Below are 17,691 nucleotides of genomic sequence, written 5' to 3'. Positions count from 1 at the left end.
ATGACTAAATTTAAATTGTGCTTTATTTAGGAAGCAGATCTCCACTCATTGCAGTGATTGTCTTTATGCTATTTTATGCACTTTTTTCATAAAATTGAGGCATTGGATCTGGTTTTGAACAATTGTAAAAATACTGAGTTTAAGCAAATATTTTTTACCCTTTTTTGCGCTACTCAAAATCACCTTGTGAGCTGCTGATTGGAGAACCCTGATCCAAAGCATTACATTACAGTGTATTCTGATTTACGCTAAATGAACACCTCTATGTGGTTGTGATAGCCAGCTTATTCATGCATAATCAAATCATCATTTCCCATTGTTTTTGTCTTCTCCTAGTTTGCTGTGAACATGTTCAGAACGCTGCCTCCGTCCTCCAACCCCACGGGAGCAGAATTTGATCCCGAGGAGGATGAACCCACACTTGAAGCGGCCTGGCCACACTTACAGGTAGCTATTAACCGAATTTGCTTTAACATCACTGTTTCATCATTTGAAAATGCGCAATTCATGTCTTGATTCAATTAATGATTTGACACCATATGTAAACTAAAAGTGCATATACGGTAGAACAGTGGTTCTCAAAGAATTTTCACCAAGTACTACTTTTAAAAAGAAAAAAAATGGGCTCGTCAAGTACCACTATAATGCCCAACATTAAAATACAGTAGCATAGTAGGCCTAAGTACTCATTAAAAGCAAGACAGAGGTTCTATTTAACAAGTATATTTAATATTTTTGGCCACTGTAACATTACACACAGTTTGAACAATAACACTGTGTTTGAATAGAGGAAAATAAAACATTGTACTTTCATCTACCGCAAAATATATTCAAATTGGAAACTTATTTCCAACCTGGAATAACCGGTAAGTGTAAATGCAGAATCACTTTTTCAGTTGCGCCTGCACAGAAGCATGCTAGCGCAGCATCCTCTTAAATGTTGTAAGAAAATTGGTTAATAACAGTACAGTGTCATACATATTTTACTCTGAATTCCGCCTATTTTCATTCTGCTCTTTTTTTCTTTTGCAGCTCGTCTATGAATTTTTTCTTAGATTTTTAGAATCGCCCGACTTTCAGCCGAACATAGCGAAGAAATACATAGACCAGAAATTTGTTATGCAGGTAAGAAAAGATTTGGCTCCTAACAGGCTCTTGTCAGTTTAGACAAATAGCTTGACAGCACTATGGAAAGGCATTCCGTTTCCATTAAGTATAAAAAAGCAAATTTACAAAGCGTTGTGAAGTTTGCAGTGTTTAATGTATTGTCTGTCCTCGCTCTTGCATGCCAGCTTTTAGACCTATTTGACAGCGAAGATCCCAGAGAGCGAGACTTCCTCAAGACGACCCTCCACAGGATCTATGGGAAGTTCCTCGGCCTGAGAGCTTACATAAGAAAACAGATTAATAACATTTTCTATAGGTGAGTGCAATTCTGCTTCAGCTCCTTTCACACATAGGTCATCTGCTTTCAACTGAACATTGTGAGAGAAGTGAGTTTCAGGCAGAGGAGACGTGGCATCTGTAAAGCAAAAACTTATAGAAAGTGTATGCAAGGGCAGCCGTAGTACAATATTATATATAGTATGTCAATATTTATTATAATACATGTTATATTGTATGGCTGCAGCTATTGAATATTTAACTATTCAAGTAATATATCAATTAATTTGTTTGATTAATCGAGTAATCAAATAAAACACACCACCCAGCCCCAATGCAACCTTAAGGGTGAATAGAGGATTTTCCTAATGAATGGTATTCTTTATAATTGTATATGCACATAATATTGAAACTGCATTTTTCCAACGGGAGCATCATAATATATTGCTAATATATATGTAAAAAAAATAAAAAATTAAAACAAATAAAAACAGGTGAGCATGAACCAGTTAAGGGATAGTACTGAACAACAAACAAAGATTGATTGAGTGGCAATATATTTAATAATTTAACATCAATCAATCAATCAATCAATGTTTATTTATATAGCCCTAAATCACAAGTGTCTCAAAGGGCTGTACAAGCCACAACGACATCCTCGGTACAGAGCCCACATACGGGCAAGGAAAACTCACCCCAGTGGGACGTCAATGTGAATGACTATGAGAAACCTTGGAGAGGACCGCATATGTGGGTAACCCCCCCCCTCTAGGGGAGACCGAAAGCAATGGATGTCGAGGGGGTCTGACATAATATTGTGAAAGTCCAACACATCAGCGAAAGTCCAGTCCATGCATGGTGGGGCCAGCAGGAACCATCCCGAGCGGAGACGGGTCAGCAGTGTAGCGATGTCCCCATCCGATGAACAGGCTAGTGGTCCACCCCGGAGCAGAGTAGAAAAGAAAAGAAACGGCAGATCAACTGGTCTAAAAAGGGAGTCTATTTAAAGGCTAGAGTATACAAATGAGTTTTAAGATGAGACTTAAATGCTTCTACTAACAAACACATTTGAAAAGGTATTAATTGGAGGTGGGGCGTTTTGATTTTTGGATGCACAACTCACTAGCATTAAAAGGAAACTGCACTTTTTTTGTAATCGTTAACAATCCTCATGTGAGACAAGAACACCTATGTTTTTTTTTTATATACGCATTCTATCTTGCACATAAATGCTGGCAAAAGTCCACTAACAATGGAGTCAATGGGAGTTGCTCTATTCTGCCTGTAAGGCCCTCTAAAAATATATTCCAAACACATCTCCATCAAGGATTTATATACATGCTGTAAGTATATAGTAATGTAGTAACAGGCAAATTCAAAATAATGTGCAATATTTATGTATTTTTTGCTCAGTTAAACATACGGTGGCGGCTTTGATTTTATAGATGTTCGCGTTTCCTTCAACAGCAAGACAGACTACAACTCACAACACTTTGTGAGAGACAACATGATAAAACAAACACTATACAATGTCTGCTCTCACTGGGAGGCCGACTAAAAGGATGTTTATATCTTCCCGAATAGATGAAGAATTGAACATAATCCTTGCGAAGGGTTAAAAAATAGGGGGGTGGAAGGGTGTAAAACCATTGTCTTTTTGTGTCTTTCTTGCCATCTCCGAGTCTAGTCAAAGTTAACCAACTTCTTGGTTTAGGTCATATCTTTCTACTATCTAGATGAGAGGCTTGATTTATGATCTAGAATTAACTTTCATTAACTCAGAGGCGAGAGAGCTTCACTGGCTGATGATCTCAATATACTAGCATAAGCTGGTAATGGGTACCATTTTTATAGTCTTTGGTATGACTCGGCCGGGGTTTGAACTCACAACCTACCGATTTCAGGGCAGACACTCTAACCACTAGGACACTGATTTAATCGATGAATCATTGCAGCCCTATTGTATTACTTGTCGTGAACCATTGTGCAAGATGAAGATTGACTCTACACACTTACTCTTGGCATACAAAAGGAACCCACTCATAAAAGTGTCATTAGTGTCATATAAATATATATATTTTTTACATTAAACGCTTGAAATCTTAACAACTTAAGATCTAACACTTTAAAAAAAAAAGAAGAAGTTTTTTTTATGTCTTATGGCCTTTTTATCAGAAATAAAAACTTTTTTGTAATAATGGGAAATGCAACATTTTCAATATCGCTAAAAGAAGTTGCAGAGGGGAATATTACAGCCCCGAATAGGTTAATAATTCATGACAACAGTGATTTTGAATAGACAACTGACACGTAGACAAAAATACTGTTTTTACAGTGCCTCCTGAGCTGGATTGGTTGCCCAAGTCCATCTGGCCAAAAAAATCTTAATTTCCCCTCGGGGATTAATAAAGTACTTCTGATTTGTATCATTATCATTACATTTCAGCGCTTAATGGCGGTTTAACTCATTTGCGCTTATCAAAACTCTGAGAATTCTGCATCATGGTTTTCTGATGCCTTCTGGTGGTTAAGGAACACTGTTACACCAAAACGATATTTTTTTGTTTTGAATCTCATTCTTGCTGGCTGAAAAATCATGTTAATGTACCAGGATAACAGTCGGTTACAAATGTTATAATGGAAATCACTGAAAGAGGTCTTAAGAGAACGTGTATGCTTTATTTTTGTTTCCTATTTCCGACTGCTAACCTTCTAACTAAACAATCCTATCACATAAGGAACATATGTAATGCCCGTTTCGAGCCTGAGGGTTTCACAAGGGGTAAAAGTGTTTATGCTCAAATAAGCACCTTATTCCTCTAACACCTAACGCTAATCTGCTGTTGTGTAAAACAACAATTTCTGACTACAATATTTAACAATTCACTTTGTTTTTTCAGGTTTATCTATGAGACGGAGCACCACAACGGTATTGCTGAACTACTGGAAATACTTGGAAGGTTTGGTCACCATTATTGTCAACAGACTGACATACACATTAGGCACACCAATGCAATCTATATCAAGATGTAATACATGAATTTAAAGGTGCCATATGTAGTTATGTGGCTAGAAATGGTACTGCAATCACCGTCAAAATTCTGTAGTCCCCTCACACTCTCCATGACTGAGGTTGCCAGATAGGCAGCCGAATCCGAATCCTACTCCAATGAACTTCAAATGGCAATCCACGAGTCCTACGCTGCAGGTTTCTCTTGTTTATGCTTCTGGTTTACTATGTAATAAATATGCCACATTTTTCTAATGTCGATTAGCCAAAGGTATTTGTAAAGTTACGCAGCAATATTTTAATCGGGAGTCGGGACAGATTGTTGGCATTACCCTGCTAAAATGTGTAGTTTGACCGCACGGACCACCATCGAAATATATTGTATATATCGCATAGACCCACGTTGATGGCAAGCCAAAGCCAACAATAAAATTACCGCCACATTTTGTTCAGCATAACTCCATGTTGCATCCAACCTGACACACTGCATTCTCTTCCATTTGCGCACATCACCCAGTGCCGAGTGCAATTCTATGAGCCAACCCACGTTATGCGTAAATCATATAGTTTACTACCATGTCAATACACAAAGTAGAAAATCATTACATGTAATGTATTATATTGTGCCAAGCAAATACCACCCTATATGTACCTGACGCATACAGTACCAGAAACCGCAATTAGCCGTGCTAATGTTGGAACCTATTTCCCCTGCGTATCAGCATATTGAGAACGAAATAGGCACTGACACTACTCATATCCACATAGGTTTTATTTGTCGAAAACCTAGTTTGCCCTGTCAGTTGGATGACACATTGACCTACAGGCTAACGGGCATATATTACCCCCGTTAGCCTGTAGGTCGATGTGTCATTGACAGGGCTAGCATGCTAAAAGCATTACACTAGTGTGATGGTGCTTCGCTCCTAAGCATTCGTTGCATGAACATATTATCTTTGACAAGATCATAGACTGTATTGGACAATATAGTTTACATACGAAATGTCCATTTCCATTTATTACAAGTAATAAGAAACCATAAATGCCTTACTAACCTATCAAGGAGGAAATGAGCAAGTTTGGCGTCAGATGAAAAAATCTTCTCCGCCTTCAATCGTCTCCATCTTTCAAAGGGCTGGGTATCGAAATGAAAACAATAACAATATTTCGGGGCTGTTAATCTAATTTTGAAATGAGCATATCCCAGATGAACTACCGTTATCAGTTATAAAGGTATTCAAAAAGAACATGATTTATTAATGCCTTTTGACATATCAGGGCCACTTAATGATTACTTGACATTAAATTATTACATATGACACCTTTTTAGTGTAGACCCACACCAGTACCATGATGAGCATTGTTGCATTCACTGACCAAAAATGATTTTGTTTTGTTTTGCAGTATCATCAATGGATTTGCCTTACCTCTAAAAGAAGAGCACAAGATATTCCTGTTGAAGGTTTTATTACCTCTACACAAAGTTAAATCACTCAGTGTCTACCATCCACAGGTACAGTGTGTGTCCATTGTGTTTTCCCCTTTTCTTACTTTTTTTTGGGGGGGGGGTACTTTTAAAAACTGGGAATCAGATTATATTGTAAATATAATTATTATGATGGATTGCATCAAAAATATCCGATATGCGCTCCAATCCAAGCGGTCCTGCAGCGTGCGTACTTGTGCAAAACTGGACAGTCAATTAACATCTAAATATTCTCCAAAAGCACACAAGGTTGGTTATACTTCTACTGTATTTAATTGCAGTCTTTTAGAAAGGTAAACACGGTAGGCTATAGGCTACTAGGAGGTGGCAGCTACACTGCAGCTAAGCACACCGTAACACATAAGCTAAACATTGGGAGGGATCAAAAAATATATTCCTATTCGATTTATTTTCAAAAAGCTATTGTTTTTTTTTTTTAAGAGAAATATGTTTGTCATCTCTGAGCTGCACATATGTCAGAAGCCAAGAAGAACTTTTGTAACATGTTTTCAAAGGGTTTTATTATAATTTTCATACCAAATAACATACTGTGAAATTTGTGTTTAATCAAGAATCAATTTTGAATCAAATTGTCACCCCAGGAATCAAAATCGAGTCGTGAGTTGTTTTAAGATTCACAACCCTACTGGACATATGTAATAAAAAGTGTCCTTAATTGATTAATATGCAGACTAAAACATGACATTCGAAAATATAAACAAGCATTAAATAATTATGTGCATCAATCAGTCGTCATCCTAGTGAGAGTAGAAATTGTACAGTAAGTAATGCTTTATTATGTTTGTTGTTGGTCATGAATACTGCTTGAGTAGTAGTCAGGGTTGTTGTTGAAGGAAAAAGCAAACGTCGTGCAGCGTCTATGAAATTATTGTGCCGCCGTATGCTTAAAATTACAAAAATAATGTAAATATTGTGTGTTATTATTAAAATGTCCGGTTACTGCATTACATATATACTTACAGTGTGTATATACAACGTTGATAGGTCTTTGGATATTTTTAGAGCATGTATTGGAGGAATAGAGCGACTCCCATTGACTCCATTGTTAGCCGATTTTTTATATCGTTTATTTATGATTTAGAATGCATAAAAAAAGCAAAACGTGTGTTTTCTTGTTTGACATAGGGATTTTAAATGATAGACAAAATTCCCCCAAAAAGTGCAGTTCCACTTTAAGGTTCCCATATTGGCATTGAATCGCAAATGGAAAAAGTTGTATCAAATTAAGGGTGAATGAAAAGGCTGTATGGCCAAATAAAAACTGAGTAAATGCACTACATGAAAGCACATACTAATTTTGTGTTATTCTTTTTGCAGCTGGCCTACTGTGTGGTGCAGTTTTTAGAAAAGGATAGCACCCTAACGGAGCCGGTATGTTCACTCATGTCTTGCACACTGGCTTAAAATGCTGATTTTTAACATCGTCATTCAATAAAGGTGGTCATGGCTCTCCTCAAGTACTGGCCAAAGACCCACAGTCCCAAGGAAGTGATGTTTCTCAACGAGCTGGAGGAGATTCTGGACGTCATCGAGCCGTCTGAGTTTGTTAAGGTGCAGGAGCCTCTCTTTCGACAGCTGGCCAAATGTGTGTCCAGCCCGCACTTCCAGGTAATCCATGATTGAATGATTGATGAGAAGGTTAGCCCTGGAAGTACACTCATTACTCTAGTGCACCCTGATGAGATGTTCTGTATGTGCTCTGCAGGTGGCAGAGAGAGCTCTGTACTACTGGAATAACGAGTACATCATGAGTCTGATCAGCGACAACGCGGCAAAGATTCTACCAATCATGTTTCCCGCTTTGTACCGCAACTCCAAGACCCACTGGAACAAGTGAGACGCCTCACTCTTCGACACTGGAGTGCGGCATTCACTCTCAGGCTGCGCTAATCCATCATCCCGTGTAACACTCATGTGAAACAATGCTTTTCATAATGTCACATGGTCAACTGAATTTTAAAAAGCTACTACAAGGCTGCTTGCTTCAACTTTTCCTTAATTGACATGATTTAAGTTGCATCCGCTTATCAAAGGAAATAAAAACTACTTTAGTAATCCTGATATTAAGAGTTAATACAACCGTAATTTCACTATAGCTATACTGAGTGCAAAAGTTGTGTCTATGTAATTTTTTAGAGGGGTAAAAACTGTAAGTTGTCTAATATTTCAAAAAACAATAATTTATTGGTTTAAACATTGAGATACCAACGCATAATTGTTACTAGGGATGGGAAATAATATTTGTATGATTTTGGTTCTGCTTAACAATTTGCTTCTTTTATCGATTTTTATTATTCTAATAATCTTAGTATTTAAGATAGCGAGTGATTAGCGCTTAAGTTGCAAGCTAGCGATTAACAGCGCTATATTCTGTATGATCGGTATCATAGCTTGGTCCGTATTGCCGGCGGTAAATTGGACCCGTTTCCAGTGAGAGTGGGATTCTGCCAGAGCTGCCCTTTCTCACTGATTCTCTTCATAACTTTTATGGACAGAATTGTTAGGTGCAGTCAGGGTGTTGGTGGCTGCAGAATTAGGTGTTTGGTGTTTGTAGATGACGTGGTCCTGCTGGCTTCATCTGGTCAGGATCTTCAGCTCTCACTTGATTGGTTCGTAGCCGAGGTTGAAGCGGCTGAGATGAGAATAAGCACCTCTAAGTCCGAATCCATGGTTCTTGCCCGGAAAAGTCTGGAGTACCATCTCTTGGTTGTGGAGGTGACTTTGCCCCAAGAGGAGGAGTTTAAGTACCTTGGAGTCTTGTTCACGAGTGATGGAAGTGATTGTGAGGTCAACAGGCGGATCGGTGCGGCATCAGCAGTGATGCGGACACTGTAATGATCCGCAGTGGTGAAGAAGGATCTGAGCCGGAAGGCAAAGTTCTCAATTTACTGGTCGCACTCATGGTCATGAGCTTTGGGTTATAACCGAAAGGACAAGATCACGGGTACAAGCCCCCGAAATTAGTTTCCTTCGTCCGGTAGTGAGGCTCTCATTTAGAGATAAGGTGAGAAGCTCTGTCGTTTGGGCGTAGCGCGGAGTAAAGCCGCTGTTCCTCTTACATCGAGAGGAGCCAGGTGAGGTGGTTCGGGGATCTGGTCAGGATGCCCCCCGAAGGCCGGGCAGGGGTTTAGGACACCCTGACCGGTAGGAGGCTACAGGGAAGGGGCCACTATGTTTCTGAACTGGCCTGAACAACTCGGGATCCCACGGGAGGAGTTAGAGGAATTAGCTAGGGAGAGAGAAGTCTGGGTTTCTCTGCTTAGCCTGATGCCCCCGCGACCCGACCTTGAATAAGCGGAGGAAGATGGATGGATGAGTGTTCTGTATTCTTAGAATATCTTCGCATTGCACAAAAACAAGGTACTTTTAGGATTAGTTTAATGTAAAATACTATTTCATACAAGATTTACAAGTAGGGGGTCCCTGCTTTATCTCTCCATCTGTTTGGGGGTCCTTGGCCTGGAAAATGTTGAAAATCCATGGTTTGGAAAAAACATTTGCGTACAAACCCAACAATGATGTCCTAAAGTGGGCTATACTCTCAATCGTATGCCAGGGCATAACAATAATTTAAAAATACCTATTATACCATAAGTATTATACTGTTAAAATAAACAAGATACAGCATCAAATATGTGACAAGTACACATAATTGTTCAGTAATACACATTTGACCTTCAAAAGTACCTGAAAGTATGTCAGCCAGTAACAAATACAAGCAACTAAGGCCAATCAAACTGCTTTGTGCAATTTTGCAGCCATCAACTATAAAAATCTACTACTATTTTGCAGAATAATAAGCATATCTGCTTTTTCAGGAAATATTTGATCTTTCTGACTAATTTGTGTCTCTGGCTGTGGAGAACACCTTTCAGACAGGGAGGAGGCGTGCAGCCTCTGAAGCCTGCCAGATGCAGTCTCCTCGTGTAATGCATGAGAAACATCTGGTTCACATTTGCAGTAAATAGCAGCAGGTTTTGCAATTATAAGCAGCGTTAGTTAGTCACCTGTAGTATTAAAGGCCTACTGAAATGAAATGTTTTTATTGAAGTGGGGATAGCAGATCCATTCTATGTGTCATACTTGATCATTTCGCGATATTGCCATATTTTTGCTGAAAGGATTTAGTAGAGAACATCGACGATAGAGTTCGCAACTTTTGGTCGCTGATAAAAAAGCCTTGCCTGTACCGGAAGTAGCGTGACGTCGCAGGTTGAAGGGCTCCTCACATTTCCCCATTGTTTACACCAGCACCGAGAGCGATTCGGACCGAGAAAGCGACGATTACCCCATTAATTTGAGCCAGGATGAAAGATTCGTGGATGAGGAACGTGAGAGTGAAGGACTAGAGTGCAGTGCAGGACGTATCTTTTTTCGCTCTGACTGTAACTTAGGTACAAGGGTTCATTGGATTCCACACTTTCTCCTTTTTCTATTGTGGATCACGGATTTGTATTTTAAACCACCTCGGATACTATATCCTCTTGAAAATGAGAGTCGAGAACGCGAAATGGACATTCACAGTGACTTTTATCTCCACGACAATACATCGGTGAAGCACTTTAGCTACGGAGCTAACGTGATAGCATCATGCTTAAATGCAGATAGAAACAAAAGAAATAAGCCCCTGACTGGAAGGATAGACAGAAGATCAACAATACTACTATCAGGAGACACCGAACGAAACACTGGACCTGTAACTACACGGTTAATGCTGTGCCGCCTGTCGAAGCCTAGCAATGCTGTTGCTAACGACGCCATTGAAGCTAACTTAGCTACGGGACCTCGTCAGAGCTATGATAAAAACATTAGCGCTCCACCTACGCCAGCCCTCATCTGCTCATCAACACCCGTGCTCACCTGCGTTCCAGCGATCGACGGCGCAATGAAGGACTTCACCCGATCATCAATGCGGTCGGCGGCTAGCGTCGGCTAGTGTCGGATAGCGCGTCTGCTATCCAACTCAAAGTCCTCCTGGTTGTGTTGCTGCAGCTGTCACGCCAATTTTCTTCCCATTTCAAAAACCTTCCTATCCCCCATTTACTTCCGAGGTAATTTCCTCTTACGTCATTTCCCCTTACTTACGTCATTTCCTCTTACGTCATTGACAGCGATCGATAGAATCCAAATCTCCTGAAAATGGTGGTGTCACTGAGATAGAATCCAAATCTCCTGAAAATGGTGGTGTCACTGAATGATATTTGTCTTTATCTTTCCCAGGGGACTTATGTCAAACACCAGCAGGCTTCGAAACATTTCAAGCGGAGTGTTAGGGCCGCTGCTGGGAACTTCTGTCTTCGTGGTAACGTGCAAAAAATATTAATTAATATATAATACTGTTAAATGTCTGTACTTTAAATCAACATTAATGTTGAAACCATTTCACTAATATTAATTAATAAATGATAATGTTAAATGTCATCTGACTTCACTGAGGTACATATGTGCACATAAATGTCATTTTAATTTAGTTCACTTACACAGAACTAAAAAAAACTGAATTTAACGAATACATTTAGTTTTAATAAAGTTTGATAATGTTGATTGATAATGAATTAACTTATTGTACACTGTTATTCATTTCCGCATATGTCCACGAGTCAAATGTGCAGTCAGGAATATCCTCAAGTTAATTTGTCCGATTAATACTTGTCCGATTAATACAGACGTTTTGTTAACGCTATATTATAAAAAAAACAAAAAAACAGCGACGGGCAGTAAAAGCCGAAGTGCTATCGATCGCTGTCAATGACGTAAGAGGAAATGACGTAAGTAAGAGGAAATGACGTAAGAGGAAATGACCCCGGAAGTAAATGGGGATAGGAAGGTTTTTGTAATGGGAAGAAAATTGGCGTGACACAGCCAGCCGCTAATACACCGATCCCACCTACAGCTTTCTTCTTTGCAGTCTTCATTGTTCATTAAACAAATTGCAAAAGATTCACCAACACAGATGTCCAGAATACTGTGGAATTTTGCGATGAAAACAGAGCTGTTTGTATTGGGATACAATGTGTCCCAATACTTCCGGTTCAACCATTGACGTCACGCGCAAACGTCATCATACCTAGACGTTTTCAAGCGGAAGTTTCCCGGGAAATTTAAAATTGCACTTTATAAGGTAACCCGGCCGTATTGGCATGTGTTGCAATGTTAAGATTTCATCATTGATATATAAACTATCAGACTGCGTGGTCGGTTGTAGTGGGTTTCAGTAGGCCTTTAACAGCAGACAACATGCTGACGTTGCTGTTGCTGCTGGTGAAGATTCACTTCCGATTCGGAATGGATCAACATTTCATCGAGGGCTGCAGTAATCGATAACTAGTAATCAAATACGATTAGTTTGTTTGATTATTCGAGTAATTGAATGCAACACACTTTACAGCCTCATGGGTATTTTAGGAAAAGTAGTTTATAATTTTTCTGCTTGCCACAAAAAATGCACATCATTAATAAAAATAGTAAAACATCTACGGGTTTTGCCGCTACACATATCATGGCACCCACACACACGCTTTCTTGTGTTCTATCGCAGCAGCCGAACGGAAACTATGTCCGCGTATTCAAAAATGTGGGCACTCCATGCTGTCCGGATTTCATGATTTTTTTATTAGTTGCTCATCTAACGAGTAATCGAAGAAACAGTCTATAAAGCAAAGTTATTTTCTAATCGATTATTCGTTACTGCCCTAACACGTCATTCAATGTTAACATATGCTCCGTGTGCTATTTGTATCTGGTATTGGTGAAACTCAAAAAATGTGAATATGGTGCAAAAGTCCATTCATGTCAGCAATTTAACATGATGTAAACTCACTACATGCAGAGTGAGGTATATCTAGCCTTTATTTGTTAGAATTTTGATAATCATGGCTTACAGTTTCTGAAAACTCCACATTTTCTGAGATTTTAATTTGTGGTTTTCATAAGCTGTGAGCCATTATTATCCAAATTGTATCGACAGAAGGCTTGAAAGATCTTGAGTTGCATGTTATGAGCCTATGTCATATATTAGTTTCACCTTGTAAATTTAATTGCTGTAATGAAGGAACCTTTGCACAATAGTAAATTTTTTTGAGTTTCACTAGTATTTCTTCCCTTGGTTAAAATATCCACCTTGCAAGTATTGCAAGTTGCCCTGTTGTCATCCTTTCTCATGAATACCTCCATAGCATTTATGCCCCTGTTCGGTGTCATGCATGGTGATGTCATATGCGGCCACAGGAATCATTAAGGGAATAATTAACATAACTGGCACATTTTTCCCAGGTTCCGGAACAGTGGGAACCGTTCTCTTGGGTCCCATCCTTAACTGTGACAGCATTTAAAGTTCTAGAAAGGGTTTTGCCTGGTCTTGTTTGTCCCCCCCTCCCAAAACTAAATATTTGAATGCCATATTATATAAAGAAATAGGTGTTGTGTTTTTTTTAAAACCACACGTGTTTTCATAAAAAACAAATAATTTAGTAACCAAAACACATTTTAGATTACATTTATTGTGATTGAGAATAGCAATAGTAGGAGAGTTGTGTTTATATGGTCAAGGGCTCCCGCTCCTTGCTGTAAACCCTTGTTAACAATGTCTTCGAGTAGGCATGCATATAAGAATTGCAACGTTTTGCCCATGAATCTTTAGTTAAGGAAATTTAGCTTTCAGACGAAATTTCAGAGTGAACCTAAAATGCACTGTCAATTTAATAGATTCATTTAATTTGAAGTTTTATAAACTTTTGAGGGCATACTATATGTTCAACTGTTAAGTGTTGCAGTACTTTTTGTACACCTTGTTGTTTTTTAACAAGAATAAACAGCAAAATTGGGTAATGTTTTATTTTTGATTTGCTTGATTAACATGCAGTGATCTTTGTAAATAAAATACTTTAAAAAACCAAACGTTTTTTAGGAAAATACTGCACATGTAAGTCGTACGTCAGCAGCCAGTAGGAGCATTTGTATCCTGTTACTTGTTGTGAAAAGTTTTTTTTATCATTTATATACCAAACCCAAACAATATACTACGAGAATCATGTTAAGTTGAGAATCGATTCTGAATCGAATCGTCACCCCAAGAATCAGAATGTACCCAAATATTCCCACCTCCTACTAAATAGAATAGATTCGCTGAATTGGCAACACTAATCCCTCCTGCCAAATCTTCTTATTCTCTGGCAGATCAGCTGCGTATGAGGTCAACGACAAGGTGCATTTACAGACAGTCCCATTATGTGTTTATAAACTAAGGCGAACAGGTAGCGCCAAATGTATTTACCGGGTATTCTGACGTATTACCCAAATGCAATCTCCATAACTTTTTGTGAGATGTGTTAATGCGAAATATATAGCTCACATTTTCTCTTGTTTGTGTCTGTAGGACGATCCATGGCCTCATCTACAATGCACTGAAGCTCTTCATGGAGATGAACCAGAAACTCTTTGACGACTGCACACAGCAGTTCAGGGCTGAGAAAAACAAGTATGAATCACAGATTTTTCTCAATCGCATTTCCTTAGAGTAATTAGCATCAGCAGGCAAGTTAATGACGCAATGTTTCACGTTTGACCCAATAGGGAAAAGGCCAAGTCAAAGGAGCGTGAAGAAGCTTGGATTAAGATCGAGAACCTCGCCAAATCCAATCCACAGGTTAGCAATATCAAACATGTCCATATGTGTGCGGTTCCCTCACAAAGAAACATTATTTTAAAATTGATGGTCCCTTTGGGAATATGATTTGCTTTTAATTTAGCCTATGGTCAAGGTTAGTACCCAAATTGGCACATTTTGTTAAAAATGTAGTTGTCCTTTTAAATTTAGTTCATGAGCTATTTGTTTGTAGTATACTACAGTACCATCTCTTTAAATATCAGAAAGGACTTGAAAGTCACTTGTACCTGAAAAAGCTGTGTGAATCGTTAAAACTGGCTTTAGGATACACACTTGTTGTATATTGTGAGTATTTCAAAACTTGTTTTGTATTGAATATTAAATTGGTCACTTAAGATTGGAATTTGTGCAGAACCTCTTTATACGTTTTTATCTGCATGCCATTCAAAGTTGTTTTTTTCCATCCCCATTTCTGCTTTTTGTTGTTTTCCCCTTTTTATTTTTTCTTCTTTTGGAGTCAGTTCTCTGTGTTTCTTGATCCGTCTGATCTCAATAGTCCAGTAGCTATGGAGACGGATGTTCCTTTTATACAAGATGTTCAACTTTATAAGTCTTTTGTATGTTCCTTTTATACAAGATGTTCAACTTTATAAGTCTTTTGGTGTCATAAATCTTATATATATATATATATATATATATATATATATATATGTATGTATGTATGTATGTATGTGTACCGTATTTTTCGGACTATAAGTCGACGTTTTTTTCATAGTTTGGCCGTGGGTGCGACGTATACTCCGGAGTAGGGATGTCCCGATCCAGGTTTTTGCACTTCCGATCCGATACCGATGTTGTTTTTGCACTTCCGATCCGATACCGATACTGGCCTTATCCGAGCATGTATTAAAATTTAAAGTTATTTAGCCTACTTAGTTGTCAGATTCATGTTGAAAAGGGTTTTAATACTCTTAATAACAACTAGCCAGCTGAATTAGGTGAGTTTGAATAATACACAATGGAGATGTTGACATGCGGAGTTTCAAACACTCTTCATTTTCTAGCAGGGGACTTTCCAAATGATGCTACATAGTAGCAGTAATGCTACTTTTTATAGCAACGCTTTTGCCCCACACTTGACAAATTACGGTTGTCTGTTCGACATATTCCCACTTGAAGCCAAACCACCGCCAGACGATTAATTTCTTGGGAATTAATTAATTCATCCTTCATTATTACCGCTCACACGGCTACGCTAGCATCACAGCTAACGTTAGCCATGCTGCTACCTCTCTGCTGGGAGAGTGCGTATACGTATGTGACGTATGACGTGACAGTATGTGACGTGTGTAAGAAGGTGCGCTTGCTGTCTATGAGAAGCAGGCACAAGAAGGAGTGGAAAGAGCCTGTCGTGTAATGCCGCAGCTAAAGGCAACTGCGTGAGGACGTATACTCGACTGTGTTGAAGGCATACTTGCCAACCCTCCCGTTTTTAGCGGGAGACTCCCGGTATTCAGCGCCTCTCCCGATAACCTCCCGGCAGAAATTTTCTCCCGACAAACTCCCGGTATTCAGCCGGAGCTGGAGGCCACGCCCCCTCCAGCTCAATGCGGACCTGAGTGGGGACAGCCTGTTCTCACGTCCGCTTTCCCACAATATAAACAGCTTGCCTGCCCAATGACGTCATAACATCTACGGCTTTTAGAGAGTAGAGTGCACAACTGCGCACACAACAAGGAGACGAAGCGGAAGAACAAGGAAGTTACAGACATGGCGACGCCGTCGACGAGCAAGATGAAGAAATACGCTTGCAAGTTCCAAAACGAATGGAAACAAGAATTTCAGTTCATCCAGGACAGTTCAAAGGGGAAGGGGTATGTATGTTGCCTGTACATTTTGTAGAACAGACTTCTCCATTGAACACGGTGGCCGAAATGATATACTCATTCATGAATGGAGAAGTTAAACAGGACAATGCTGCCATCTACTGGATAGCCTTCGGAACACTGAAATTCAAGTATTTATTTTATTTATATGTATAATAAAATAATTATATATATATATATATATATATATATATATATATATATATATATATATATATATATATATATATATATATATATATATAGCTAGAATTCACTGAAAGTCAAGTATTTCATATATATATATATATATTAGGGCTGCAACAACTAATCGATTAAAATCGATTATTAAAATAGTTGCCGATTAATTTAGTCATCGATTCGTTGGATCTATGCTATGCGCATGCGCAGAGGTTTTTTTTTATTTTTTTTAAAAATTGTTTTGTTTTTATTTTTTTTATTTTTTATTTTTTTTACTAAACCTTTATTCATAAACTGCAACATTTACAAACAGCTGAGAAACATTAATCAAAATAAGTATGGTGCCAGTATGCTGTCTTTTTTCAATAAAATACTGGATAGGATAGAAATGTAGTTTGTCTCTTTTATCCGATTATTAATCGAAGTAATAATCGACAGATTAATCGATTATCAAATTAATCGTTAGTTGCAGCCTTAATATATATATATATATATATATATATATATATATATATATATATATATATATATATATATATATATATATATATATATATATATATATATATATATATATATATATGAAATACTTGAGTTGGTGAATTCTAACTGTAAATATACTCTCTTCTTAACCACGCCCCCCCCCACCTCCCGATATCGGAGGTCTCAAGGTTGGCAAGTATGGTTGAAGGTGTGCTGGAAAATGCGGAACGGAATAAAGAAAAGTGGAATGTATTATTTAAATCTGTGCGTTAGAAAACACGGACGGGAACTTTTTAAAAAACGATCTGGATCGGCATTTTCCAATGCTTTGCCGGTACGCATTTTTTGGCCAATATCGGCGGCCGATCTGATCCAAATATCGGATCGGGACATCCCTACTCCGGAGCGACTTATGTGTGAAATTATTAACACATTACCGTAAAATATCAAATAATATTATTTATCTCATTCGCTTGAGCGACGAAGAAAATGTCCGCAATCGTCACACACACGTCGGCAATCATCACTCACACGCCAACCAATAAGAATTCGGCGGGGGCGGGTCATGGCAGAAGTGCATTGTGGGTCCTGGGATGCTAACTGCTATATGCTATACGCTACTGCCGGAGCTATTAAA

At 38.5% G+C, this 17,691-nt stretch overlaps 1 protein-coding gene across 2 annotated transcripts in view; it reads left to right on the top strand.

Annotated features, from left to right (window-relative positions):
- ppp2r5ca (protein phosphatase 2, regulatory subunit B', gamma a) overlaps positions 1-17,691 on the top strand; it is a 99,637-nt gene that overhangs the window by 75,064 nt on the left and 6,882 nt on the right. For both annotated transcript variants that reach the window (XM_062041529.1, XM_062041530.1), the window contains 10 exons: positions 337-447; positions 1,033-1,125; positions 1,293-1,423; positions 4,284-4,343; positions 5,798-5,906; positions 7,218-7,271; positions 7,338-7,508; positions 7,606-7,733; positions 14,275-14,376; positions 14,472-14,544. In XM_062041529.1, the coding sequence (XP_061897513.1) occupies positions 337-447; positions 1,033-1,125; positions 1,293-1,423; positions 4,284-4,343; positions 5,798-5,906; positions 7,218-7,271; positions 7,338-7,508; positions 7,606-7,733; positions 14,275-14,376; positions 14,472-14,544 (1,032 nt within the window). The remainder of the gene's footprint in view (positions 1-336; positions 448-1,032; positions 1,126-1,292; positions 1,424-4,283; positions 4,344-5,797; positions 5,907-7,217; positions 7,272-7,337; positions 7,509-7,605; positions 7,734-14,274; positions 14,377-14,471; positions 14,545-17,691) is intronic.

The sequence above is a fragment of the Entelurus aequoreus genome, linkage group LG03 (genome assembly GCF_033978785.1).
Source record: "Entelurus aequoreus isolate RoL-2023_Sb linkage group LG03, RoL_Eaeq_v1.1, whole genome shotgun sequence".
In the NCBI taxonomy this organism is placed as follows: Eukaryota; Metazoa; Chordata; class Actinopteri; order Syngnathiformes; family Syngnathidae; genus Entelurus; species Entelurus aequoreus.
Note: the sequence above shows the minus strand (reverse complement) of the source record. Positions and strands in the feature narration are given on the sequence as shown.